The sequence below is a fragment of the Polyodon spathula genome, chromosome 15 (genome assembly GCF_017654505.1).
Source record: "Polyodon spathula isolate WHYD16114869_AA chromosome 15, ASM1765450v1, whole genome shotgun sequence".
In the NCBI taxonomy this organism is placed as follows: domain Eukaryota; kingdom Metazoa; phylum Chordata; class Actinopteri; order Acipenseriformes; family Polyodontidae; genus Polyodon; species Polyodon spathula.
The window spans coordinates 3955628-3981958 of NC_054548.1; the positions used below are offsets into that span (position 1 = coordinate 3955628).

General features: G+C 44.5%; 1 protein-coding gene across 1 annotated transcript in view; it reads left to right on the forward strand.

The window, feature by feature from the left end:
- LOC121327817 (phospholipid-transporting ATPase VA-like) overlaps nt 1-24814 on the forward strand; it is a 47985-nt gene extending 23171 nt beyond the window's left edge. The window contains exons 4-21 of the mRNA XM_041272033.1: nt 492-598; nt 1158-1289; nt 1766-1896; nt 1990-2242; nt 3597-3814; nt 4036-4230; nt 5178-5709; nt 7361-7464; nt 8046-8172; nt 10902-11086; nt 13163-13487; nt 15811-15887; nt 18862-18987; nt 20008-20208; nt 21196-21276; nt 21956-22060; nt 23388-23575; nt 24013-24814. Coding sequence (XP_041127967.1) covers nt 492-598; nt 1158-1289; nt 1766-1896; nt 1990-2242; nt 3597-3814; nt 4036-4230; nt 5178-5709; nt 7361-7464; nt 8046-8172; nt 10902-11086; nt 13163-13487; nt 15811-15887; nt 18862-18987; nt 20008-20208; nt 21196-21276; nt 21956-22060; nt 23388-23575; nt 24013-24739 — 3814 coding nt within the window. The 3' untranslated portion in view covers nt 24740-24814. The remainder of the gene's footprint in view (nt 1-491; nt 599-1157; nt 1290-1765; nt 1897-1989; nt 2243-3596; nt 3815-4035; nt 4231-5177; nt 5710-7360; nt 7465-8045; nt 8173-10901; nt 11087-13162; nt 13488-15810; nt 15888-18861; nt 18988-20007; nt 20209-21195; nt 21277-21955; nt 22061-23387; nt 23576-24012) is intronic.
- Nucleotides 24815-26331: the final 1517 nt, after the last annotated feature.

A 26331-nucleotide genomic window follows, 5' to 3' on the forward strand; every position in this document is an offset into this window, starting at 1 on the left:
GGGTTTGATGGAAGCCAGGTGTCTGGTGCCTCCTCTTAGCCTTTGGTTGCCAGGATACTGCAGAGTGCAGCCCGGGCTTGTGCAGAGCAGTTTTTCGCTGATGTGTTTTATTACATTAAGGGCACAGGCACCAGGGCTAATCAGGTCACTTTGTATCTTAAAGTGCCTCAGTCGATGGCTGTGCAGCCTGTTAGCTGTGGAAAGCACTCACCTGACCACGGGTACGTCCTCCTCACCTAATACCCAAGTGCTTCAGCCTACCAACCAACCCGAATGTTTAACCATGCTGACCGGGTTAAAAAAAACAAAAACCATGATGACAAAAAAGACTTTGTAGAAGGATGAACTGTGAAGAGACATGCACTGCTACTGTGTTGTATAATACGCTGAGATCAGCCTGCCTTTGCACTGTTTGAATAGTGAATATTACTGAAAGCGTATCGTGCAAAGGGGTTCTGCTGTACCTGATTTGTAGTGTTGTCTGTTTGTAGGATACACCGAAGTGGAAGGAGAGACGGGCTTCGCAAGGAGAACCTGTTACTGCGAGGATGCACGATAAGAAACACGGAGGAAGCCGTAGGGATCGTCATTTATGCAGGTGTGAACCACTGCAGGCCAGCGATACCCTTTGCCACTCGTCTCAACCCTGTAATGCCCAAGCATTTTAAAAGAAGAACTACTTCATGGAACTAGATTGAAATGCAGTGGATGACAATGATTTGTATTTATTGAAATGCAGCGGATGATGTTGATTTTTATTGATTGAAATGCAGCAGATGATATTGATTTGTATTGATTGAAATGCAGCGGATGATAGTGATTTGTATTGATTGAAATGCAGCGGATGATATTGATTTGTATTGATTGAAATACAGCTGTACAGAAGTAACCCTCACATGGAAGGTCACACAATGCATTTGTTTCCAGTTCATTTACTCCTGTTGCTTCTACTTTGTTACACTGGATTTTTCTTGGCGTCTTTCATGTTTAAAATTGGTCTTTTTCTGTTTAATTTCTTTCTGTTGCCTTCCAGGAATTGTTTAATTTGTACTTTTTAAACAGAACTGTAAATTTTTTTTGGCCTAGTATATTAATTGTTCAAAAGCTTTTCTTTCAAAGGTATTCACTGGGGCGGATTGTTTATTTGCGTTCTCCAGGTCATGAAACCAAAGCCATGTTGAATAACAATGGACCTCGTTACAAACGCAGCAAGCTGGAAAGACAGATGAATGTACATGTGTTTTGGTGTGTCATCATACTTTTGGTCATGTGCCTCTTTGCTGCCGTTGGTAAGTTACAAGCAATTTGAGTTAATGTTCATGTGCAGAGGTGTCTGATTATTCTAAGAACTGTCATCTGTTCTCCCTGCTCAAACTGTGCACAATTATAAGAGGGACCCCACATATGACATATTCAGTGATTAGAAGAGGGACCCTACACATGACATATTCAGTGATTAGAAGAGGAGGGACCCTACACATGACACATTCAGTAATTAGAAGAAGAGGGACCCTACACATGACACATTCAGTAATTAGAAGAAGAGGGACCCTACACATGACACATTCAGTGATTAGAAGAAGAGGGACCCTACACATGACACATTCAAAGCAGTGTTACTTGTTACCTTTGGGACTGTGCTGTGTATTCTGTGCACACACTGTACTGAGCTTTACATAGAAACTTATCCATTGTTATTTATAAGATATATTTTTAATATAGAAATGAATTGATTTTGTTTTGGTCTGTTTTTTTAAATGTTCAGGGCACGGACTGTGGGTGTGGCAGTATGGAGAGCACCGCCCTGTTTTTGATGTTCCGAGTCCAGAAGGACCTGCCTTATCCCCAGTGTTATCTGCCGTATACCTCTTCTTAACTATGATCATCATCTTTCAGGTGAAATAACTTTATATTCTTCTTCTTCTTCTTCTTCTTCTTCTTCTTCTTCTTCTTCTTCTTCTTCCAAATCATTATTCTTCTTCTTTGCAGGTATTGATTCCTATCTCTCTCTACGTCTCCATTGAAATTGTAAAAATCTGCCAAGTGTACTTTATTCATCAAGACTTGGATCTGTATGACGAGGAGACAGACTCCCACCTGCAGTGCCGGGCGCTGAACATCACTGAGGATCTGGGACAGATGCAGTACATCTTCTCTGACAAGACCGGCACCCTCACAGAGAACAAGATGGTCTTCCGAAGGTGCACCGTGATGGGAGAGGAGTACTCCCACGATGCAAATGGTGAGTCTGGATTTCACACTGGAGGAGGGGTGTACAGTGGAGGCAGAGTCCCGCTTTCCGACCTGAACCTGCAACCCACTGCATCACTGTCTTCTTACGTGCGACTCAACCCGCTTTAATAAGACCCGCAACCTGACCCAAACCTACAAGTGTTTGTCTTTTTACCTACTGCGTACGTCGACTGACTCTCTCACGCTCTCACATTCACACACAAATATCTCTGCCATTCTCCACAGACTGAGTTTATACAATAGACTATACAGCATGGTAGCGTTGTCTAGTGGTCTGGATATATTTTAACATTGTAACATATTAACTATCTTTACTTTTATAAAATACCTGTCTATTCCTTTCGTGCCACCAGTTGAAAAGGAGCTACACATGTGCTTTCACAGAGATGTAGCAGTTTTGTGGCTGCTGTTCACAATGATTCCAAAAGATTTACCTCTCGCAGTGTTATCCACTACATGATATAAACCCTGCGCTATCTTTTGTTTCACCTCGTCCACAGTTTTTAATATCACCAAGCATACATGATAAAGGGTCTTGTGATGTATCAAAGAAGCGAGAACACTGCTTAGTCAGCAGACTCCTCCCTAATCGCTTCCTGCTTAAGACAGGGCAGGAAATACCGGTGAAAACATAGCGAACCGTCCGCAGAATGGATGCAACCATACGGAGACCACCTCCTTCATGTGCTCTCGGTACGGTTCGTTTTAGTCGTTACTGGGAACGTTTAGAGCATTCACACTGAAGGGCAAATGCTCCAGACTAAAGTGTTGCCAAGTGTTAGTTTTTCAGATTTCCAAGCTACGTTTGTTGCCAGATTGAGCCCCTTCATATCATCCGTGAACAGAATCTTTTTTTGAAACATGTGCTTGTCAGACATGAAAGCTGCAGAAACTGTTTAGACAGTTTTCAGCAGGAGTTGCATCCTGAATTGTAAAGAGGATGCACACATGGAGCTTCAGTCTGTGGAAGAGAGTGACTATAGATTACTTTCAGGGGCGGGACATCTAGCTTAATAAACCAGGAGGAAATGGAAAAAGCTACAGGACAGGCAGATGTTACCATGAAAACCTACATCGAGAATAAAACAACCACCAGCAATTGCAATAACGATGCAGTGGAAATGAAAATTCGAAAGGTTCGTGTTTGTCAAGGGCACACACAGGTCTGTTGCATTATATTGGTGTGCTGCTGCAGCTGCCGGCACATCTGTTCTACTGCCATGGTTCTCTCCAGATTAATCTCTGAAACAGTGCTGCCAAGACTAGACCAACGCAGAGCTACTGCAAACCGGTTCAAAATCACCAGAAACAATCCTGTGAGCTTCCTCTCATTGTCTCCTCAGCGAGAAGGATAGCCACATACCAAGAGGCTGACTCTGAAGAGGAGGAGTGTACCTCCAAAGTGGGGACCCTGCCCAGACGGGACAGTGTGACGAGCCATCACAGCGTCAAAGGCATGCATCGCTCACAGAGCACCAAGTCCCACCGGAGGACAGGCAGCAGAGCTGAGGCAAAGAGGGCCAGCATCCTCTCCAAGCACACAGCGTTCAGCAGCCCAATGGTGAGTGCTGGCACTGGGGGAGTGGGAGAATGGGGTTCATGACTCTACACTGTTACTATACAAGCCTTACAAGTATTACACATGATGAGCTTGACCTCTGTAACACTGTATAATACAGTACAGTAGGGCTCACTTGCTGACCTAGTCTTGCACATGATGAGCTTGTCAGATTGCTGCCCATTTAAAAGCCTTATGCTTATTTTGTGTCCTGGTTTCACTAGGAGAAAGACATCACCCCTGACCCAAAATTGTTTGACAAGGTTAATGAATGTTCCAGCCAGTTATACTTGATGAGAAGCCAGGGGCAGCCTATGAACCACCTCGCCTCTGAACTGTCTGACGTTATCGATTTCTTCATCGCCTTAACAATTTGCAATACAGTCGTGGTCTCTTCACCGAATCAGCCAAGACACAAGGTCAGTTCAACCCATGGTTGCTTTATTCTGATGCAGTTTCCATGTTCCAAAACAACGCTGAACTGAGCTGAAAAAAAACCTTTCCAGAAGAATGTTCTGTTGGAGCAACGCCACTAATATAGAACACAGTTAACCTTCATCAAGCCAAAGCTAGAAAGCAGTTAAGCATGGGAGCTGGGGCTTCCAACTGGTGTACACGTCCTCTCCTGCCTCCTTGTGTTTGCCTGTAGGTGGGTGGTGCCTGTGTCTGTGTGATTGAGATATCTTCCTGCAGGGCTCAGTTAGTTTGTCTGCATTGTCAGGCAGCGGCTCTGGGGAGAGTCACAGCTGCATGGACCCCACCTCTTCCCAGCAGCTTGGATTACTTGGCATCTTTACAGTCAACACTCGTTTATCCGACCCCTCCCGTCACGGACTCTCCTGACAGATAGAAAGGGACGCGTTTATGCAACGTCTGCTAGATTGAGATGCTGAACCAGAAAAAAAAACAAAATTATACCAGAAATAATCACCAATGCCCATTGTATAAAAAAGTAACATTTCTAAAAAAACAATGAATTTACAATAACATCACATACAATTTATACTGCAGTTTAAGTTACAGTTCTGAAAAAAAAACATTCACCGTACTGTACTGTATTTAAATGGCATTTCAAGCATCCAAACAAACCTACAGTAATAAGTTATAAACACAGAGAAGTTGGAGTGTGCGTGTGACTGCTGCATGCGGTATTCTGTATTAGAATCAGTGTGTTCCAGCGCTGACCGACCACTCACTGAGAGTGATGGATAAACAGGTGCAGACTGGACTGAGGCACCAACGTGTATCTGCTTGGAGGTGAATCCCACACTGGGCTGTCCTGTTTCTAGACTCTGAAGCTATTATTAATGCATGCTGCTTCTATTTTGCGCGATTGTTATTGATTTGTTTCTTTATTTTTCCCAAGGTCCGTGTCAGGTTGGAGCTGAAGTCCCCGGTGAAGACCATCGAAGACTTTATCCGCCGCTTCACTCCCAGCCGCTTGACTGGGTCGAACAGCAGCAGCTCCTCCAGTCTGGTAACCAACAGATCAACGCACAAGATGTGCTCCAGCCTCCTCTCTTCTCCCTCCGCAGAGAGCACTCTGATGGGACTGGAGGAGGACCTGGGTCCGGCGCCCCAGAGTCAGGCCGGTCCGGCCAGCCCACCGGGGGGAGACGGGGAGCTGCGCTACGAGGCAGAGTCCCCGGACGAAGCAGCTCTCGTCTATGCAGCCAGAGCCTACAACTGCGCACTGGTGGGGAGGCTGCCTGAGCAGGTGACTGTGGAGCTGCCACACCTGGGCGAGCTGACCTTTGAACTCCTGCACACCCTGGGCTTCGACGCGACCAGGAAGAGGATGTCGGTGGTGGTGAGGCACCCGCTGACCGGCGAGATCGTCGTTTACACCAAAGGAGCCGATTCCGCTCTCATGGATCTCACCAGGCCCAGCTCCACAGGTAGGCTGGGATACTCTGCTGTGCACAGCTACGGACAAAGGGTGAGCATCAGCGCCAATCTTAGGATTGAGACCTCACTAAAATTATATATATATATATATATATATATATATATATATATATATATATATATATATATATATATATATATATATATTTGATATTCGTTATAAATTTAAAGTCAATATACAACACTTACCTGAGCCAACATTAGCAGAAACAAAAAAATTACTTCAGTCTTATAACAAAAAAAAAATTTTTTTTAAGGTGTTCTGTGGTGACCATGTAGATATCTGCTAACTGAGGGAATTAACTTTAATACAGTATTAAACATGATCTTATCTGGACATGATTCCCTCTATTACACAAGGAGAACCTTAGTGTGTGCGTACGAACACCCACACACCGCCCTTGCACACATTTACATCATTGTTTTCATTAAAGTGAGTGTCTATTAGGGCTGTATGAAGCTCCACAGACACTTACACACCTACTTCAAATATTCTGTATGACAAGTATGATGAAAGCTGTGCACTTTGATCATACTTGTCTGTTGTAAGATTCAGTGGATCTGGATTAGACGGGGGTCTGTGATGGGTATAGACAGCATTAGTTTACGGGTCGGCTGCTTGATATGGAGCTGTCCATCACAGATCTCTATACAGCTGTGCAGTGTTGCTGTCTTTATCAGATCTCTATACAGCTGTGCAGTGTTGCTGTCTTTATCAGATCTCTATACAGCTGTGCAGTGTTGCTGTCTTTATCAGATCTCTATACAGCTCTGCAGTGTTGCTGTCTTTATCAGATCTCTATACAGCTCTGCAGTGTTGCTGTCTTTATCAGATCTCTATACAGCTCTGCAGTGTTGCTGTCTTTATCAGATCTCTATACAGCTCTGCAGTGTTGCTGTTTTTATCAGATCTCTATACAGCTCTGCAGTGTTGCTGTCTTTATCAGATCTCTATACAGCTCTGCAGTGTTGCTGTCTGTCCCAGACCTCTATACAGCTTGTGCATCTGAGCAGGAAGCTGGGATTTCCTGTTCTTTTTAAATGACGTCATTCATGTGGTAGTGGTATAAATGTTCCAGTCATTTCTCTAAACTAAGTGTGAAAAGATTCCTCTGTATTTTATATATATATATATATATATATATATATATATATATATATATATATATATATATATATATATATATATATTCAAGTCGACATCGGTAACCCCCTAAACATGCCTTGTTTTCTGTAGGTTTTTTTTCCCCCACATGTAAATAGATGGATGGATATTAATCCAGTACTACCTAACATAATAGGGTGTGTACTAAAAGCTTTTAATGATTGTATGTAGGACAGGGGTCCGTTTTTTTTTTTATCAGATTAGCTGAGCCATACAGTCGCACTTCCAATTAAACAATTCAACCACAACATCAGTATTCTGAGAACAAAACGCAAACGAGAACTGCTTTTAAGAGCGCTAGCTTCAGATGGTCTGATGCATATAACTGGCGGTCCTGGTTAGTTTTACAGTGCAATAAACTACATACAAATTGTGGGATCATCTTTTAAAGACATGTGGTTTTAAACAAGTCTGCATTCTCTGGAGTGCCACTTACGATTTGTGTGAGACTAATATGATTGGTTCTTTTCTTCTAGATGAGAACAGCGGCAAACACCAAAGAAAGATTCTGAATAAAACCCAGAATTACCTAAACCTCTATGCTGCTGACGGCCTTCGGACTCTCTGTATTGCCAAAAGGGTAAGCCTCCGACGTTCAGCTCATAAACAGCTTGAGAGACCGTCTTTATATTCAGAGCTCTGAAACTCCTAGAACAGCACAGCTCATAAACAGCTTGAGAGAGTGTCTTTATATTTATAGACTTTCCTTGACATGTTTACTATAATGATTGTTCTTATTAGAATATAGGCACTGGAACGCATTACCAATCCAGTGAAAGTCTCCTGTGTGATGATAAAATAAGAATGTGTTCTCCCTTCAGCATTGTGGTCATGCAAAGGAGTTATTTTAGAAACAGAAGAAATACTTTTTCATCAAAACCTTTTGATAGAGCCTCATTTCATCGGGACACTATATTGCCTTCTGAGAAATGCCCCACTCTCCTGTGAATGTTAGGACTACAGTGGAGGCATCTGAATGTTTGACTGATTTTTGAGGCTTCTGAATGCTATATCTTGGAAACTTTGATACTGACTTTTGTAAAGTGGGGTTCTTATCCTTGGGTGGGGGGTGGGTGGTTGTGTGTTAGTTCTTGAATTTCAATAGACAATGAAGCAACTTAAAGCACCAAAAAAAGATTAACCCTGTGTCTTAATGTTCAGGTATTAAGTAAAGAAGAATATGCTTGTTGGTTAAAAAGTCATCTGGAAGCAGAATCTGCTGTTCACAATCGAGAGCAGTTGCTGTTTGAGTCGGCTCTGCGATTGGAGAAGAATCTGCATCTTTTAGGTGAGCACACTCTGAACACAGCGCTGATGTAAAAGAATCTGCATCTTTTAGGTGAGCACACTCTGAACACAGCGCTGATATAAAAGAATCTGCATCTTTTAGGTGAACACACTCTGAGCACAGCGTTGATGTAAAAGAATCTGCATCTTTTAGGTGAGCACACTCTGAGCACAGCGCTGGTGTAAAAGAATCAGCATCTTTTAGGTGAGCACACTCTGAGCACAGCGCTGATGTAAAAGAATCTGCATCTTTTAGGTGAGCACACTCTGAACACAGCGCTGATGTAAAAGAATCTGCATCTTTTAGGTGAGCACACTCTGAACACAGCGCTGATGTAAAAGAATCTGCATCTTTTAGGTGAGCACACTCTGAGCACAGCGCTGGTGTAAAAGAATCAGCATCTTTTAGGTGAGCACACTCTGAACACAGCGCTGATGTAAAAGAATCTGCATCTTTTAGGTGAGCACACTCTGAGCACAGCGCTGGTGTAAAAGAATCAGCATCTTTTAGGTGAGCACACTCTGAGCACAGCGCTGATGTAAAAGAATCTGCATCTTTTAGGTGAGCACACTCTGAGCACAGCGCTGATGTAAAAGAATCTGCATCTTTTAGGTGAGCACACTCTGAGCACAGCGCTGGTGTAAAAGAATCAGCATCTTTTAGGTGAGCACACTCTGAACACAGCGCTGATGTAAAAGAATCTGCATCTTTTAGGTGAGCACAGCGCTGGTGTAATGCTAGGTTACTAAGATGGGATGGTTTGGAGAGGTTTTCTTATATCTAAAATCTTAATTCAAGTAATACAAACTGTCAACCAACTAACTGATAGCTGCAAGTATGTTAGGCACATTGCCCACCGTTTAGTTTCATAGATTACTTCAAACTGAGCAAAGTTTAGGCTTAAATGAAGCAATTTGGAGACATGACATTGAGCAGGTTTTCAGTACAGCTTTGTGAATCGGGCAGTGATTTCGACAGTGTCCTCATTTGCAGTGGAAAGAACTACTCAAGCTGTTATTTGGGTACATAAAGCCTTAAAAGTAAGAAGTAAAATTTTAAAATCAACACGAAACCTAACAGGCAACCAGTGCAGGGACTAGAACAGGAGTGATATGACATTTTCCACCCTGCTGTGAATGTGTCGTTCAGATGTAGCATTGCTGTGACTGTGTTTCAGATGTGTTATTGCTGTGATTGTCTGTTTCAGGTGTACCATTGCTGTGACTGTGTTTCAGGTGTACCATTGCTGTGACTGTGTCTGTGTTTCAGGTGTACCATTGCTGTGACTGTGGCTGTGTCTGTTTCAGGTGTACCATTGCTGTGACTGTGTCTGTGTTTCAGGTGTAGTATTGCTGTGACTGTGTCAGATGTAGTACTGCTGTGACTGTGTTTCAGATGTAGCATTGCTGTGACTGTTTCAGATGTAGTATTGCTGTGACTGTTTCAGATGTAGTATTGCTGTGACTGTTTCAGATGTAGCATTGCTGTGACTGTGTTTCAGATGTAGCATTGCTGTGACTGTGTTTCAGATGTAGCATTGCTGTGACTGTTTCAGATGTAGCATTGCTGTGACTGTGTGTTTCAGATGTAGTACTGCTGTGACTGTGTTTCAGATGTAGCATTGCTGTGACTGTGTTTCAGATGTAGCATTGCTGTGACTGTTTCAGATGTAGCATTGCTGTGACTGTGTGTTTCAGATGTAGCATTGCTGCCACTGTGTGTTTCAGATGTAGCATTGCTGTGACTGTGTTTCAGATGTAGCATTGCTGTGACTGTGTTCAGATGTAGCATTGCTGTGACTGTGTGTTTCAGATGTAGCATTGCTGTGACTGTTTCAGATGTAGCATTGCTGTGACTGTGTGTTTCAGATGTAGCATTGCTGCCACTGTGTGTTTCAGATGTAGCATTGCTGTGACTGTGTGTTTCAGATGTAGCATTGCTGCGACTGTGTGTTTCAGATGTAGCATTGCTGCGACTGTGTGTTTCAGATGTAGCATTGCTGTGACTGTGTGTTTCAGATGTAGCATTGCTGCCACTGTGTGTTTCAGATGTAGCATTGCTGCCACTGTGTGTTTCAGATGTAGCATTGCTGTGACTGTTTCAGATGTAGCATTGCTGTGACTGTTTCAGATGTAGCATTGCTGTGACTGTGTGTTTCAGATGTAGCATTGCTGTGACTGTGTGTTTCAGATGTAGCATTGCTGTGACTGTGTTTTTCAGATGTAGCATTGCTGCGACTGTGTGTTTCAGATGTAGCATTGCTGTGACTGTGTGTTTCAGATGTAGTACTGCTGTGACTGTGTTTCAGATGTAGCATTGCTGCGACTGTGTGTTTCAGATGTAGCATTGCTGCGACTGTGTGTTTCAGATGTAGCATTGCTGTGACTGTGTGTTTCAGATGTAGCATTGCTGCGACTGTGTGTTTCAGATGTAGCATTGCTGTGACTGTGTGTTTCAGATGTAGCATTGCTGTGACTGTGTGTTTCAGATGTAGCATTGCTGCGACTGTGTGTTTCAGATGTAGCATTGCTGTGACTGTGTGTTTCAGATGTAGTACTGCTGTGACTGTGTTTCAGATGTAGCATTGCTGCGACTGTGTGTTTCAGATGTAGCATTGCTGCGACTGTGTGTTTCAGATGTAGCATTGCTGCGACTGTGTGTTTCAGATGTAGCATTGCTGCGACTGTTTCAGATGTATTATTGCTCTTGTTAATGTATCGTCACGGCAGGTGCCACTGGTATTGAAGACCGCCTGCAGGACGGTGTTCCTGAAGCCATTGCTGCTCTCCGCAAGGCTGGGTTACAGGTCTGGGTTCTCACAGGGGACAAACAAGAAACCGCAATCAACATTGCCTACTCCTGCAAACTGCTGGACCACGAGGAAGAGATCATCACTCTGAACGCTGAAACACCAGTGAGTGAGAAGCACAGTACTATTCACTGTACATCTCCCAGCATTGTGGAAGAATGTAGGATAGCAGCTAGGCATGTTCAGCCCCTTATGAGTTTCTCATGGTAACAGCACAGCGGTGTAATAACTTGTAGTGAAAGCATGGTAAAGAGCAGTGAGGTATGGTAAACTGTGGTAAATGCATAGTATAACCATGGGGGGAAAACTTGATAAAGCTGCAACAATACTGTGCAAAAGTACAGCTGTAAACTTTTATAAGGAGTGCCACAGTGAACAGAGTGTAACGCAGCTGCACCACATAGATCATCATTCAGCCACTGCTCTGGTCTGTATATTGAAATGCTGTCCATGATGGAGGTTTGGACCCCAATGTGGGATATTGGAGACAGCTAGGAGATGTAGGACTGGATGCACTGTAGGAGTCATGTGGGATATTAGAACATAAGAACATAAGAAAGTTTACAAACGAGAGGAGGCCATTCGGCCCATCTTGCTCGTTTGGTTGTTAGTAGCTTATTGATCCCAGAATCTCATCAAGCAGCTTCTTGAAGGATCCCAGGGTGTCAGCTTCAACAACATTACTGGGGAGTTGATTCCAGACCCTCACAATTCTCTGTGTAAAAAAGTGCCTCCTATTTTCTGGTCTGAATGCCCCTTTGTCTAAACTCCATTTAAACATGCCCTTTAAGCCCGGAATAATTCTGGTCGCTCTTCTTTGCACTCTTTCTAGAGCAGCAATATCTTTTTTTATAGCGAGGTGACCAGAACTGCACACAATATTCAAGATGAGGTCTTACTAGTGCATTGTACAGTTTTAACATTACTTCCCTTGATTTAAATTCAACACTTTTCACAATGTATCAGAGCATCTTGTTAGCCTTTTTTTATAGCTTCCCCACATTGTCTAGATGAAGACATTTCTGAGTCAACAAAAACTCCTAGGTCTTTTTCATAGATTCCTTCTCCAATTTCAGTATCTCCCATATGATATTTATAATGTACATTTTTATTTCCTGCGTGCAGTACCTTACACTTTTCTCTATTAAATGTCATTTGCCATGTGTCTGCCCAGTTCTGAATCTTGTCTAGATCATTTTGAATGACTTTTGCTGCTGCAACAGTGTTTGCCACTCCTCCTACTTTTGTGTCGTCTGCAAATTTAACAAGTTTGCTTACTATACCAGAATCTAAATCATTAATGTAGATTAGGAATAGCAGAGGACCTAATACTGATCCCTGTGGTACACCACTGGTTACCACACTCCATTCTGAGGTTTCTCCTCTAATCAGTACTTTCTGTTTTCTACATGTTAACCACTCCCTAATCATGTATATTGGAGATGTAGGGCTGGGTGCACTGTAGGAGTCGTGCGGGATGTACATGTATATTGGAGATGTAGGGCTGGGTGCACTGTAGGAGTCGTGCGGGATATCGGAGATGTAGGGCTGGGTGCACTGTAGGAGTCGTGCGGGATATCGGAGATGTAGGGCTGGGTGCACTGTAGGAGTCGTGTGGGATATCGGAGATGTAGGGCTGGGTGCGCTGTAGGAGTCGTGTGGGATATTGGAGATGTAGGGCTGGGTGCGCTGTAGGAGTCGTGTGGGATATCGGAGATGTAGGGCTGGGTGCGCTGTAGGAGTCGTGTGGGATATTGGAGATGTAGGGCTGGGTGCGCTGTAGGAGTCGTGTATTGGGATATGGGTGCACTGGAGATGTAGGGCTGGGTGCACTGTAGGAGTCGTGTGGGATATCGGAGATGTAGGGCTGAGTGCACTGTAGGAGTCGTGTGGGATATTGGAGATGTAGGGCTGAGTGCACTGTAGGAGTCGTGTGGGATATTGGAGATGTAGGGCTGGGTGCACCGAATGCACAGTTATTTGTCACACTCTAATTTTTAGTATACATTTTGTTTGTTTGTTTTATAAGAGTTTGGATTCCGTTTTTAGATTTTAACCCTAGAAGACACAAGTTTGGGCTAAGGGCTGTCAGGGTTCAAGTCAGAAATATGAGTTTAAGACCAAGAATTTGAATGACTCCTGGTTAACAGATGCTGATGTGTTTTTGTTGTTTTGTTCCAGGAAGCCTGTGCTGTTCTTCTGGATGAGAGTATACACTACATTCAATCCAAGTTTGTCAACAACACGCTCAACACTGCTGCTGGAGACTTTGAGGTTGACTTCACCCCGTTCCAAATCCCTTCCTCCTCCTCCTCGGTTCTCCGCCTGGGTCTGGTTATTGATGGCAGAACCTTGGCATATGCTCTGGATAAACGGCTGGAAGACAAATTCCTTGCTGTGGCCAGAAGCTGCAGATCAGTGCTGTGCTGTCGATCCACTCCTTTACAGAAAAGCATGGTGGTGAAACTGGTTCGGAACAAGCTCAAAGTAATGACCTTGGCAATAGGCAAGTACTGTATTTAGAAGTAAGAGTAATAATACTGTTGATCAATAGACAAGTACTGAATATAGAGGTAAGAGTAATAATACTGCTGATCAATAGACAAGTACTCTATATAGAGGTAAGAGTAATAGTGCTAATCAATAGGCAAGTACTGTATATAGAGGTATAGAGTAATAATACTGCTGATCGATAGGCAAGTACTCTATATAGAGGTAAGAGTAATAATAGTGCTAATCAATAGACAAGTACTGTATATAGAGGTATAGAGTAATAATACTGCTGATTAATAGGCAAGTACTCTATATAGAGGTAAGAGTAATAATACTGCTGATCAATAAACAAGTACTGTATATGAGGTATAGCTGCTGATCAATAGGCAAATACTCTATATAGAGGTATAGATTAATAGGAAGGTACTATATATAGAGTAATAATAATGCCAATCGTTGTTGATTTCCTCCTGTGTGACACTAGCTGTGCGATTGCTGTAGGTTTGTATCAGTGCAGACTGGACACACAGAGAAGTTGTATATATAAAGGAAAAGGTGGGTCTGAATATTCCTTACTCGTCCAGATCACACTCCTTGTAAGTCAGTCTATAGTGCTTGTGTGTGTGCTGATTGCAGGGGGTGCTTGACATGACTCCCTGTGTGTCCCTGTGCATTGCCTCTTAACTGCAGATAGGGCTCCCTCTTTACTTTTGAGATATTTCCACGTTAGGATGCGTTTAATGAGATCCGTTGCTATTCAGCCCAGCCTGATTTAGTAGAATGTTGCTGAATGATGCTGTGTATGGGAAGCTGTCTGTTCTCTAGAGGTGTATCAGCACACTACACTGAGGTCACGATGCAATATTGATCTTGATATGATCAGGGATCAGCACGCTACACTGAGGTCACGATGCAATATTGATCTTGATACGGTGCAGGGATCAGTACGCTACACTGAGGTCACGATGCAACATTGATCTTGATACGGTGCAGGGATCAGTACGCTACACTGAGGTCACGATGCAACATTGATCTTGATACGGTGCAGGGATCAGCACGCTACACTGAGGTCACGATGCAGTATTGATCTTGATACGGTGCAGGGATCAGCACGCTCCACTGAGGTCACGATGCAGTATTGATCTTGATACGGTGCAGGGATCAGCACGCTCCACTGAGGTCACGATGCAGTATTGATCTTGATACGGTGCAGGGATCAGCACGCTCCACTGAGGTCACGATGCAGTATTGATCTTGATACGGTGCAGGGATCAGTACGCTGCACTGAGGTCACGATGCAGTATTGATCTTGATACGGTGCAGGGATCAGCACGCTCCACTGAGGTCACAATGCAGTATTGATCTTGATACGGTGCAGGGATCAGCACGCTCCACTGAGGTCACGATGCAGTATTGATCTTGATACGGTGCAGGGATCAGCACGCTGCACTGAGGTCACGATGCAGTATTGATCTTGATACGGTGCAGGGATCAGCACGCTGCACTGAGGTCACGATGCAGTATTGATCTTGATACGGTGCAGGGATCAGTACGCTGCACTGAGGTCACGATGCAGTATTGATCTTGATACGGTGCAGGGATCAGCACGCTGCACTGAGGTCACGATGCAGTATTGATCTTGATACGGTGCAGGGATCAGCACGCTGCACTGAGGTCACGATGCAGTATTGATCTTGATACGGTGCAGGGATCAGTACGCTGCACTGAGGTCACGATGCAGTATTGATCTTGATACGGTGCAGGGATCAGCACGCTCCACTGAGGTCACAATGCAGTATTGATCTTGATACGGTGCAGGGATCAGCACGCTCCACTGAGGTCACAATGCAGTATTGATCTTGATACGGTGCAGGGATCAGCACGCTGCACTGAGGTCACGATGCGGTATTGATCTTGATACGGTGCATGGGATGGTCCTGATGGGCTACTTTAAGATGTGTAATAAGATGAGATTATAATTGAAGGATTACTTTGTTAAAAGGTTAGACATTAACTTACAATTCACATTAATGAATAGGGGCCGTTTGCATGCTTCTGGTCCTCATGATAAACAGCATGCCCTTCAGCACAGTAGTTGCATTAGTGTGGAACGTATTTAAATGACGCTGTGAAGAATTGGCTGTGAAAGGGAGGAGGACAGAAGGTGACTTGAACAGGCAGCACAGCACAGTAGGTTTTTGTTTAGTTTTTTGTAAAGTGCTGCTCTGATTTTGCTAGCTTGGCAGTGTTTCATCACGGCTGTGTTTCCATTAATCATGCCTGTGTCTCTGGAGGGGCTGGTAAACACTGTTCCTTGTCTACCTCATTAATCCTAGGTGATGGAGCTAATGATGTCAGCATGATCCAGGTCGCTGATGTGGGAGTGGGAATCTCTGGACAGGAAGGCATGCAGGTAAAGCTTTAGCACTTTCTCTATGGCTGCTGCTTATATGCCCAGTTTTATGCTAGCTTGGCAGGGAAGGGATGTTCAAAATGATGAGGCTGTAAGTTGCTTTCAGGGGTACCAGTTGGTCTTAGTAAAAATGATCCTTGCTTGAAATGCAGCATATGTTTCGCCCCGAAGAAGTCTCCTGGAAGGTTAATTATGCTTCTGTCTTAAGCCTGTGATAAAGTAAATGAAGCTATCTTTACACCACCATGGGGAAGAGAAAAAGGAAAAAAGAATCATTCTGTCGAGTAGCATGTTAGGCATGCTTCAGTATTCATGAAGGTAATCGTGGAAAGAATTGTGATGAACCCAGAGCAAAGGGAGTGTTGCATTCAATCCGTGACACGTCTTTTAATGTCTGCAAATGGGATGAGGTCCTGTGTGGCGCGTTTAATTTAATGCTACAATGTAGTCAGCAGGAAGCCCTGTTTGAGCACCTTTGCCCCATCGCTGTACTGACGAGGGCACTCAGGGTTTAAACCCAGGCATGGATTGTAATGGGGATCATCCTGACATGCAGTGCATCACATGTTTATGAAGTATGACCAATGAATGCAGTGGAGCAGTAATATATCCAATTCCAATTGCACTTCCAACACTGCTGTGTGCTGCACTCTGGAGAGGGTGTGGGTGATACTGATACACTGCTGTGTGCTGCACTCTGGAGAGGGTGTGGGTGATACTGATACACTGCTGTGTGTGGCACTCTGGAGAGGGTGTGGGTGATACTGATACACTGCTGTGTGCGGCACTCTGGAGAGGGTGTGGGTGATGCTGATACACTGCTGTGTGCTGCACTCTGGAGAGGGTGTGGGTGATGCTGATACACTGCTGTGTGCGGCACTCTGGAGAGGGTGTGGGTGATGCTGATACACTGCTGTGTGCTGCACTCTGGAGAGGGTGTGGGTGATGCTGATACACTGCTGTGTGCTGCACTCTGGAGAGGGTGTGGGTGATACTGATACACTGCTGTGTGCTGCACTCTGGAGAGGGTGTGGGTGATACTGATACACTGCTGTGTGCGGCACTCTGGAGAGGGTGTGGGTGATACTGATACACTGCTGTGTGCGGCACTCTGGAGAGGGTGTGGGTGATGCTGATACACTGCTGTGTGCTGCACTCTGGAGAGGGTGTGGGTGATACTGATACACTGCTGTGTGCTGCACTCTGGAGAGGGTGTGGGTGATACTGATACACTGCTGTGTGCTGCACTCTGGAGAGGGTGTGGGTGATACTGATACACTGCTGTGTGCGGCACTCTGGAGAGGGTGTGGGTGATACTGATACGCTGCTGTGTGCTGCACTCTGGAGAGGGTGTGGGTGATGCTGATACACTGCTGTGTGCTGCACTCTGGAGGGGGTGTGGGTGATACTGATACACTGCTGTGTGCGGCACTCTGGAGAGGGTGTGGGTGATGCTGATACACTGCTGTGTGCGGCACTCTGGAGAGGGTGTGGGTGATGCTGATACACTGCTGTGTGCTGCACTCTGGAGAGGGTGTGGGTGATGCTGATACACTGCTGTGTGCTGCACTCTGGAGAGGGTGTGGGTGATGCTGATACACTGCTGTGTGCTGCACTCTGGAGAGGGTGTGGGTGATACTGATACACTGCTGTGTGCTGCACTCTGGAGAGGGTGTGGGTGATGCTGATACACTGCTGTGTGCTGCACTCTGGAGAGGGTGTGGGTGATGCTGATACACTGCTGTGTGCTGCACTCTGGAGAGGGTGTGGGTGATACTGATACACTGCTGTGTGCGGCACTCTGGAGAGGGTGTGGGTGATGCTGATACACTGCTGTGTGCTGCACTCTGGAGAGGGTGTGGGTGATGCTGATACACTGCTGTGTGCTGCACTCTGGAGAGGGTGTGGGTGATGCTGATACACTGCTGTGTGCGGCACTCTGGAGAGGGTGTGGGTGATGCTGATACACTGCTGTGTGCTGCACTCTGGAGAGGGTGTGGGTGATGCTGATACACTGCTGTGTGCTGCACTCTGGAGAGGGTGTGGGTGATACTGATACACTGCTGTGTGCTGCACTCTGGAGAGGGTGTGGGTGATGCTGATACACTGCTGTGTGCTGCACTCTGGAGAGGGTGTGGGTGATGCTGATACACTGCTGTGTGCTGCACTCTGGAGAGGGTGTGGGTGATACTGATACACTGCTGTGTGCTGCACTCTGGAGAGGGTGTGGGTGATGCTGATACACTGCTGTGTGCTGCACTCTGGAGAGGGTGTGGGTGATGCTGATACACTGCTGTGTGCTGCACTCTGGAGAGGGTGTGGGTGATACTGATACACTGCTGTGTGCGGCACTCTGGAGAGGGTGTGGGTGATGCTGATACACTGCTGTGTGCTGCACTCTGGAGAGGGTGTGGGTGATGCTGATACACTGCTGTGTGCTGCACTCTGGAGAGGGTGTGGGTGATGCTGATACACTGCTGTGTGCTGCACTCTGGAGAGGGTGTGGGTGATGCTGATACACTGCTGTGTGCTGCACTCTGGAGAGGGTGTGGGTGATGCTGATACACTGCTGTGTGCGGCACTCTGGAGAGGGTGTGGGTGATGCTGATACACTGCTGTGTGCGGCACTCTGGAGAGGGTGTGGGTGATACTGATACACTGCTGTGTGCGGCACTCTGGAGAGGGTGTGGGTGATGCTGATACACTGCTGTGTGCTGCACTCTGGAGAGGGTGTGGGTGATACTGATACACTGCTGTGTGTGGCACTCTGGAGAGGGTGTGGGTGATACTGATACACTGCTGTGTGCGGCACTCTGGAGAGGGTGTGGGTGATACTGATACACTGCTGTGTGCTGCACTCTGGAGAGGGTGTGGGTGATGCACAATAACTACTGTATGTCTTTCTGAATGATCTTTATGCAAAGTGTAATTGCTGGGCTGATCTCTCATATTAAACTCTTCCTTCCTCTGCCAGGCTGTCATGGCCAGTGACTTTGCAGTCCCACGGTTCCAGTATTTGGAGAAACTCCTCCTGGTTCATGGACACTGGTGTTACTCTCGACTTGCCAATATGATCCTCTATTTTTTCTACAAAAATGCAGTAAGTTTCTGTCTTTTAGTTTTTATTGTCATTCCTCATCCTGGAATTCTTCCCAAGCACAGTGCAGAACGTTCTAATCCAATTGGAACAGGTGTGAAGTGTAGAACATTTGAGTCCAGTTGGAACAGGTGTGAAGTGCAGAATGTTCTAATCCAGTTGGAACAGGTGTGAAGTCCAGTCTGATTTACCTGCAGCTTCTTGGAATGTTCTTTATCTGTTTGTCCGTACTTGAGGTAGAAGAATACGTCCTCACCAGTAAGAGCTCCTGTACGTGGCCCTCGAACTAGAACTGTCTGCTGGGGGCTTCTGCTAATTACTGTGTTCACCAGATGTGCTGCACCAGATCTCATGCCAGACCAGTGCACTGCTTTTGGAATTCAATATATAGGAAATGGTACAGGAGCACGTTGTGTCTGACAGATTTAGCATGCAGATTTATGTGGCACCTTTATAAGAGTGATAGGAACTGTACATGTTGTACCTTCAACGATTGTGCTGCAGAATAAAATGTTTAAGCATTATATAGGGGGTGCCCAGTATAGGTGGGCTCTAGTATTGTATGTAGTAGGGCAGTAAACTAGAGGTGCATGTACCACAGCAGTCTAACTCCTACCCTAAGCAATGCTTATTTCTATGTTTTGTTCTCTATTCCAGATGTTCACACAGCTCTTCCCTAAGCAATGCTTATTTCTTTGTGTTTTGTTCTGTATTCCATATGTTCATGCAGCTCTACCCCAAGCAATGCTTATTTCTTTGTGTTTTGTTCTCTATTCCAGATGTTCATGCAGCTCTACCCCAAGCAATGCTTATTTCTTTGTGTTTTGTTCTCTATTCCAGATGTTCACGCAGCTCTACCCCAAGCAATGCTTATTTCTTTGTGTTTTGTTCTCTATTCCAGATGTTCACGCAGCTCTACCCCAAGCAATGCTTATTTCTTTGTGTTTTGTTCTCTATTCCAGATGTTCACACAGCTCTACCCCAAGCAGTGCTTATTTCTTTGTGTTTTGTTCTCTATTCCAGATGTTCGTAGCCATTCTCTTCTGGTTCCAGTTTTACTGTGGGTTCTCGGGATCGGCCATGATGGATCAGTGGTACCTTATTTTCTTTAACCTGATGTTCTCTTCCTTTCCTCAACTCGTTACTGGGATCCTGGACAAGGACGTCTCCTCGGAGACTCTCTTAGCTCTGCCTGAGCTCTACAGAAACGGGCACGACTCCAAGGTACGCTGCACACGTTCCCACAGCTCCCTTAGGAAAGTTTAGCACATGGCTATATTCTGCATTTACTGTAGTTTACCCTGGTTTGCCATGTTGATGAATATGCTTTACCATAATCCACTATTCTTTTACAATGCTTGCCTGTGTTGCATGCTACCTTTTTAAAATAATATCAGCCATACAATGTGTCCTTGGCTTGCAAAACAATGCAGTGCTTTGTAGAAATGCCCTACCCCCACCCCCACCCCATACACAGCAGATACCCAACCTTCATTTTGGTGGGCACGTTCAGCTCTGTTTCGTTCTTTACTGTTTCCTCAGTCATGTCAATGCTAGGAATTGTGCTGAGGAATCAGATTTATTAGGATGCTAGTAGGCTGTCAGGTTGAAGTTTTTGGGTAGGGTATAAAATGCCGATCTGAGAGAATTTGAAATCCAATGCCTAAATTGTGAAGGTGGTTTGTGTAGGATCAGTTCCTTCAAGAGCAGCATGACGCGTGGGCTGTGGCTCTGTTTGCTATTAATATAGTGTATTCGATTGAGATTGTTGGAGGTTGTCAGTGTAGTTACATCATGGTTCTTGTACAGCTTTCAGAGCCACCCAGGCTAACATGGAATGCTGTCCTCAAAGCTCCTCTGCTTGTTTCTAAACTCTTGTCACATGGTATTGTACACCGGGGGGGGGGGGGGGTCACCTATTCATTAATGAAGCTTTTGATTTTCCTTGTGTGAGGATACTGATCCCAGGCAACCACTTGTCCAGCTTTATACCACTCGTGATTCTTTACCCTATTCGCTAATAAGACTCGTTTCTAATTTGAGAAAGAGAACCATGTCAGAATGCTGCACTCACTCGCTCCTGGGCTTCTCCCTCGGAGACGGATGAGTTTGATTGAAACCAGAATCTGCAGCCATCATCATGACAGCTCCTAAAGCATGTGAAACTGTAGAGCACTAACCTGGGAATAACATTCCCTTTTCTTCTTTTAGGAATATAAGCCACACATGTTCTGGATGAATATGATAGATGCCTTCTACCAAAGCCTCATCTGCTTTTTCATTCCTTATTTTGTAAGTCCCCTTTGTTTGTTTCAAGTTACGTGTACTGCAGTGTGGATACCCAGCCTTGATATAGATACGAAGGTGTTAGCCACTCTGTAGTGTCAAATCAAAGTCCAGAGACTGTCAAACATATTCTGAAATGTTAATGTCCTGTTTATATTAGTTTTAATGAAGTGCATGCCGTGCTTATTTTAAGTTACACATGTTTAAGATTATGTTTGCAGAGCTGTTACAATGTGCCCTTTTTGCTGTGTGCTAAGGATGGTTAAACCCCAGTGTAGTGCAATGGGAATGCTCATTGAGGTCTGAGTGCAGTGGGAATGCTCATTGAGGTCTGAGTGCAGTGGGAATGCTCATTGAGGTCTGAGTGCATGGGAATGCTCCTTGAGGTCTGAGTGCAATGGGATTGCTCCTTGAGGTCTGAGTGCAATGGGAATGCTCCTTGAGGTCTGAGTGCAATGGGATTGCTCATTGAGGTCTGAGTGCAATGGGAATGCTCATTGAGGTCTGAGTGCAGTGGGATTGCTCATTGAGGTCTGAGTGCAGTGGGATTGCTCATTGAGGTCTGAGTGCAATGGGATTGCTCATTGAGGTCTGAGTGCAATGGGATTGCTCATTGAGGTCTGGTCCCAGTTCATGGAGCTCATTTGCTTATTTCTCTATGGATTCTTGTTGTTTTGTGTTTTAGGCCTATGCTGACTCCGATGTGGATTTGTTTACATGGGGAACTCCAGTCACCACCTTGGCTCTTTTCACTATCCTGATGCATTTAGGCATTGAAACAAAGACATGGGTAAGCAGAGGAAACTGGCTATCTGTCCATCTATAGAGATAAGAGCACACTTCCCAACGTTTTAGGGTGTTTAGCACACCTCTGTGAGGGGAAAGGGGGGTTCAAACAAACAGTGGAGGTACTTGTAGGCATTTGATGAACTTGTGCTTCTAGGATTCAGTAACTTTGCAAAACCTGCTGCTTCACCTCATCAGGTGAACATGGCTTTGATCTCAGCCCTCCTGAATACATGGTTTGCAGCAGCGAGATCGCATTGAGAGTTGGATGTTCAGATTGGGAGAAAGTGGGGTGCAAATTCTGTCATTGGGTGCTATAGGTTTAAATAAATAAGTACTTGATCATGTATATTGGACAGCAGTTACAAAGTGATATAAAAGCCATGCTACGCAGTAAGTGTATCGAAGTATGTCAAGCGAAACAGTGTCACCGAGGGACTGGCAGTGTGCCTGAGAGCCAGCATTCTGTTCTGGTGTTGCCCACTAGATGCTATGATTTCAGGGAGATTACTTGGACTGGAGAGAAGGTCATATTCCCAGCAGCATGTGCATGGTTTGCATGCTGTTGAGATCCTATTAACATGCTGGCAAGGTGTTAACATCAAGGTTTGAATTGACTCTTTTGACATTGCTGGCTGGTGGGTCTATACAAGTATTTCTGAACAACACTGTCATGGATTATGTTGAGACAGCTGTTTTATTAAAATATCATATTGCTATCAAATCTGTAATTGGGTGGAGATGTCTGTCTGTTAGCCACATTCTGCAGCTATTACAGAAATGCAACCCTCTCAGAGTGGACAGGCCAAAGATCCAACTCAGGTTTATAAGGGGGTGCAATCGACCTCAAACAGGCCCAATCAGAATATTAGAAGAACCTTCTCAATGTGCTGTGTACGTTCACATTATAATTAGGGCTGGAAACTTTATTTTCTTTTATTACTGGAATGAATCCCATTTTAGAGTGTATTTGTTCTTTATTGAAACATCATGAAACCTGTTAATCGGGTGTTTTTCAGGTTTTTTTTACTTTCATGTGCTCATTCTGAGTTCAAGTTTCAGTGTTTTTGCTTTCATGTGCTCATTCTGAGTTCAAGTTTCAGTGTGTTTACTTTCATGTGCTCATTCTGAGTTCAAGTTTCAGTGTGTTTACTTTCATGTTCTCATTCTGAGTTCAAGTTTCAGTGTTTTTGCTTTCATGTGCTCATTCTGAGTTCAAATGCTGCTCTGTTACGGAGGCACGTGTTCCATTGAGAGTGGCTGCCACCTCAACTGTGATCTGAAAGCTCCTTGTCATGTATTCATATGAAGGTTTTTTCTTTCTATTTCAGACCTGGCTCAACTGGGCCTCCATTGTGTTCAGCCTCGCCCTGTTCTTCACTGTGGCGCTGTGCTACAACGCTTCCTGCCCTACTTGTTACCCTCCATCCAATCCCTACTGGACCATGCAGAGGCTCATGGGAGACCCCATGTTCTACCTGCTTTGTGCTCTCACACCCATCATTGCTCTGCTTCCCAGGTAGGCTCGTTACCACCCAGGCGTGCCTTTAGGACTGCCGCAAGTCATTATTTCTTCAAGTTCTAGACAAAAAAATAATAATTGTTGTCAATGCATTAAATTCAGAAAAATTCAGATAACTTTTTTTGTGTCAATTATTTCTTCAGCTCTTCTAGCAAACTGAGATTTGCAAATATTAAAGGTTAAGAATTTCAGTTGAAACTTATTATAACTGAACTGTTTGTATTGCCTAACTGTATTCATACCACACTGTATATAATGAGTCCCATTTCAACTGCAGTATCTGCACGTATAATCTGCCATTGCATCTGTGCTTTGATTGTCTGGTTCTTTGGTACTGTAATCGCCCCCCTGAGCAGAGATGGAAAGCATCAGTGCGAGCAGCCTCCATGCCCAGCTTCAGTTCCACTAACAGAGGGCACGTCTTTAACTTTCAGATACTTACAGCGAGTGTTTCAGGGAACGCTGCTCCCAACCCCGGTCCAACAAGGACGGCAGCTGGATGAACTTCCATTGGATAAACGAAGCAAAATTCTTCATCAACGAAGTACAACAGTAGAATCGCCGTTTGGTCCCGGACCCTCTTTCCACCTGTTTCCAGGGCCTTTCCCAATGGATTACAGAGCAGCTGAATCCCACTCCCGCCAGCTCCGTGAGGCCTCCAGAGACTTCGACCAGCCAGGGAACGGCTCAGCCGCTCAAGCAGATAGACGGGACAGAGAGAGAGGGGCAAGCCCGAGCAGAAGTGACCCTTCTGGAAATGCACAGGATGAGGATCCGTTTTCAACACCAAAGAGCCATCGGGCTTCAGATGCCAACACGCTGCCTTATTCAGAAGCTCCGCAGGCTGCTGTAGACTCTGAGTCCTCCTTCTGTGAAGACGGCTTCAGACTGGACCCCATCGGGGACTTCGATTTACTGAACTGGATAACATCCGCTGCATTGTTTAATCAGCCTGGGAGTGCAGTGCAGGCAGAGTCCTCGCAAAGCATGTTGCAAACTGCTGAGAAGAAGGGTGGCAGCCCTTTAGCCACCAGTACACGCCCACACTGGGATCTGCAGGTTATACAAAAGCAGCAGCTTGTGACCCCGGTCAGCAGTGAAGTGAAGGCAGCTGTTCCAGACCGTTTAAAAGAGGGAGCTCTCCAAACAACATTGTTATAAGAGAATATTTTAATACAGAGTATTTATATGATTCACTTGGCACAGCAGTTGTACAATACTATTCCGTAATCAACATTTCCAGAGTATGTTTTATGTCCTGTAACTCGCAACAATCTGTAGTTCTAGTATTTAATTTTTTTTTTAGGTTTAAAATCTAAAAAGCTTTCCTGTTTCTCTTGTTTTTGAGAGCATAAGATTAAGGTATGTGTGTTTTTTTTTGTTTTTTTTTTTTGCATCTTTGATGTCATCGGAAAGTTTACAAGAAGTTTTCATCTCATGACCAAACACAAACATATTAATCAGCACATCAGATATTATAAAAGTTACACCAAATATTGTTTCTGAGCTTTAAAATGATCAGAACAAAAAAAATACCTCTGAAAGTACTGTTTTTATGGATCACTGTAGAGAGAGGAAACGTGTTACTGAGTATTTTAATACGAGCCCTTGCTCACAGTCATTGCAATTTGCAGTTGATTTTAAGTGCAAAAAGGGTTAAAGGATCTCAGAGTTAAACTTCTTGAAGGACAGTTGGAAGTATATTCACAACTGAGACACGCAATACAGTTGGATGCACACAGAAGTGTAATAGTTATGAAGCAATGTGCAGGGCTCGGTCATTATATTTGCAGCGTTTGTGTTCGATGCAGCTGCCATTGTAATCGTGCTTCTTGGTTGATACCTGTTATGTGTCTCTGCAGCCCTCCTCTTCCACGCTGCACATAGATCAGTGCCTAAAATATGACATGTCACGTGATTCAGATCGTACAATATGACATGTCACATGATTCAGCTCCTTTGCATTGCCTCTCGATGCACACACTTCATTCCAGGGTCACATGTCATATGATTCCTAGTTTTCAAGCGTATTAATCAGTGTACCTATAAAAGTCTAAGGCATCGGAATTGCCTTATTCCTGGTAAATCAAGCTAGTCATGTATGACCAAACCGGATGGTATTATAAGAACCTCTCTTTGAAGTTACTCCAGTGTTTGCTGCATTCATTGCCCTGTTCAAACTGTACATGCATTTGCTGTAGTTACTGTGTATAGTCCTGCAAATGGCAGGAAGTGCAAGCCAAGAACTACAGCCAGAAGATTTGTTTTAAATATAAATCCCATAATGAGAATTATTATTGTATGCAACAGGGTTGTTTTTATGTTTGCCTGACACTCCAGGCATGCGGTATAGCCGATTCCCATGACCTGATTTCTACTTGAGAGTGTCAGTCTGGTTATGAGATGGAACAGATATAGCAACTACACTGTGGGCCAGTTTTCAAAACAAATATATAAGTAAACAGTCTGTTGCTGAGTAAGCTATGTGTAGTCATGCAGATTGTATCAAAGGCATTTTAATGTCTGTGCCATACCCTTCGAGAGCGCTTCTGCTTCACACAGAGGAGGTCACATCTCCAAATTGATCATCTCTATTTTAATGTCTGTACCATGTCCTTTGAGTGTGCTTCTGCTTCACACAGAGGAGGTCACATCTCCAAATTGATCATCTCTATTTTAATGTCTGTACCATGCCCTTTGAGTGTGCTTCTGCTTCACACAGAGGTCACGTTTCCAAGGTGATCGTCTCTACT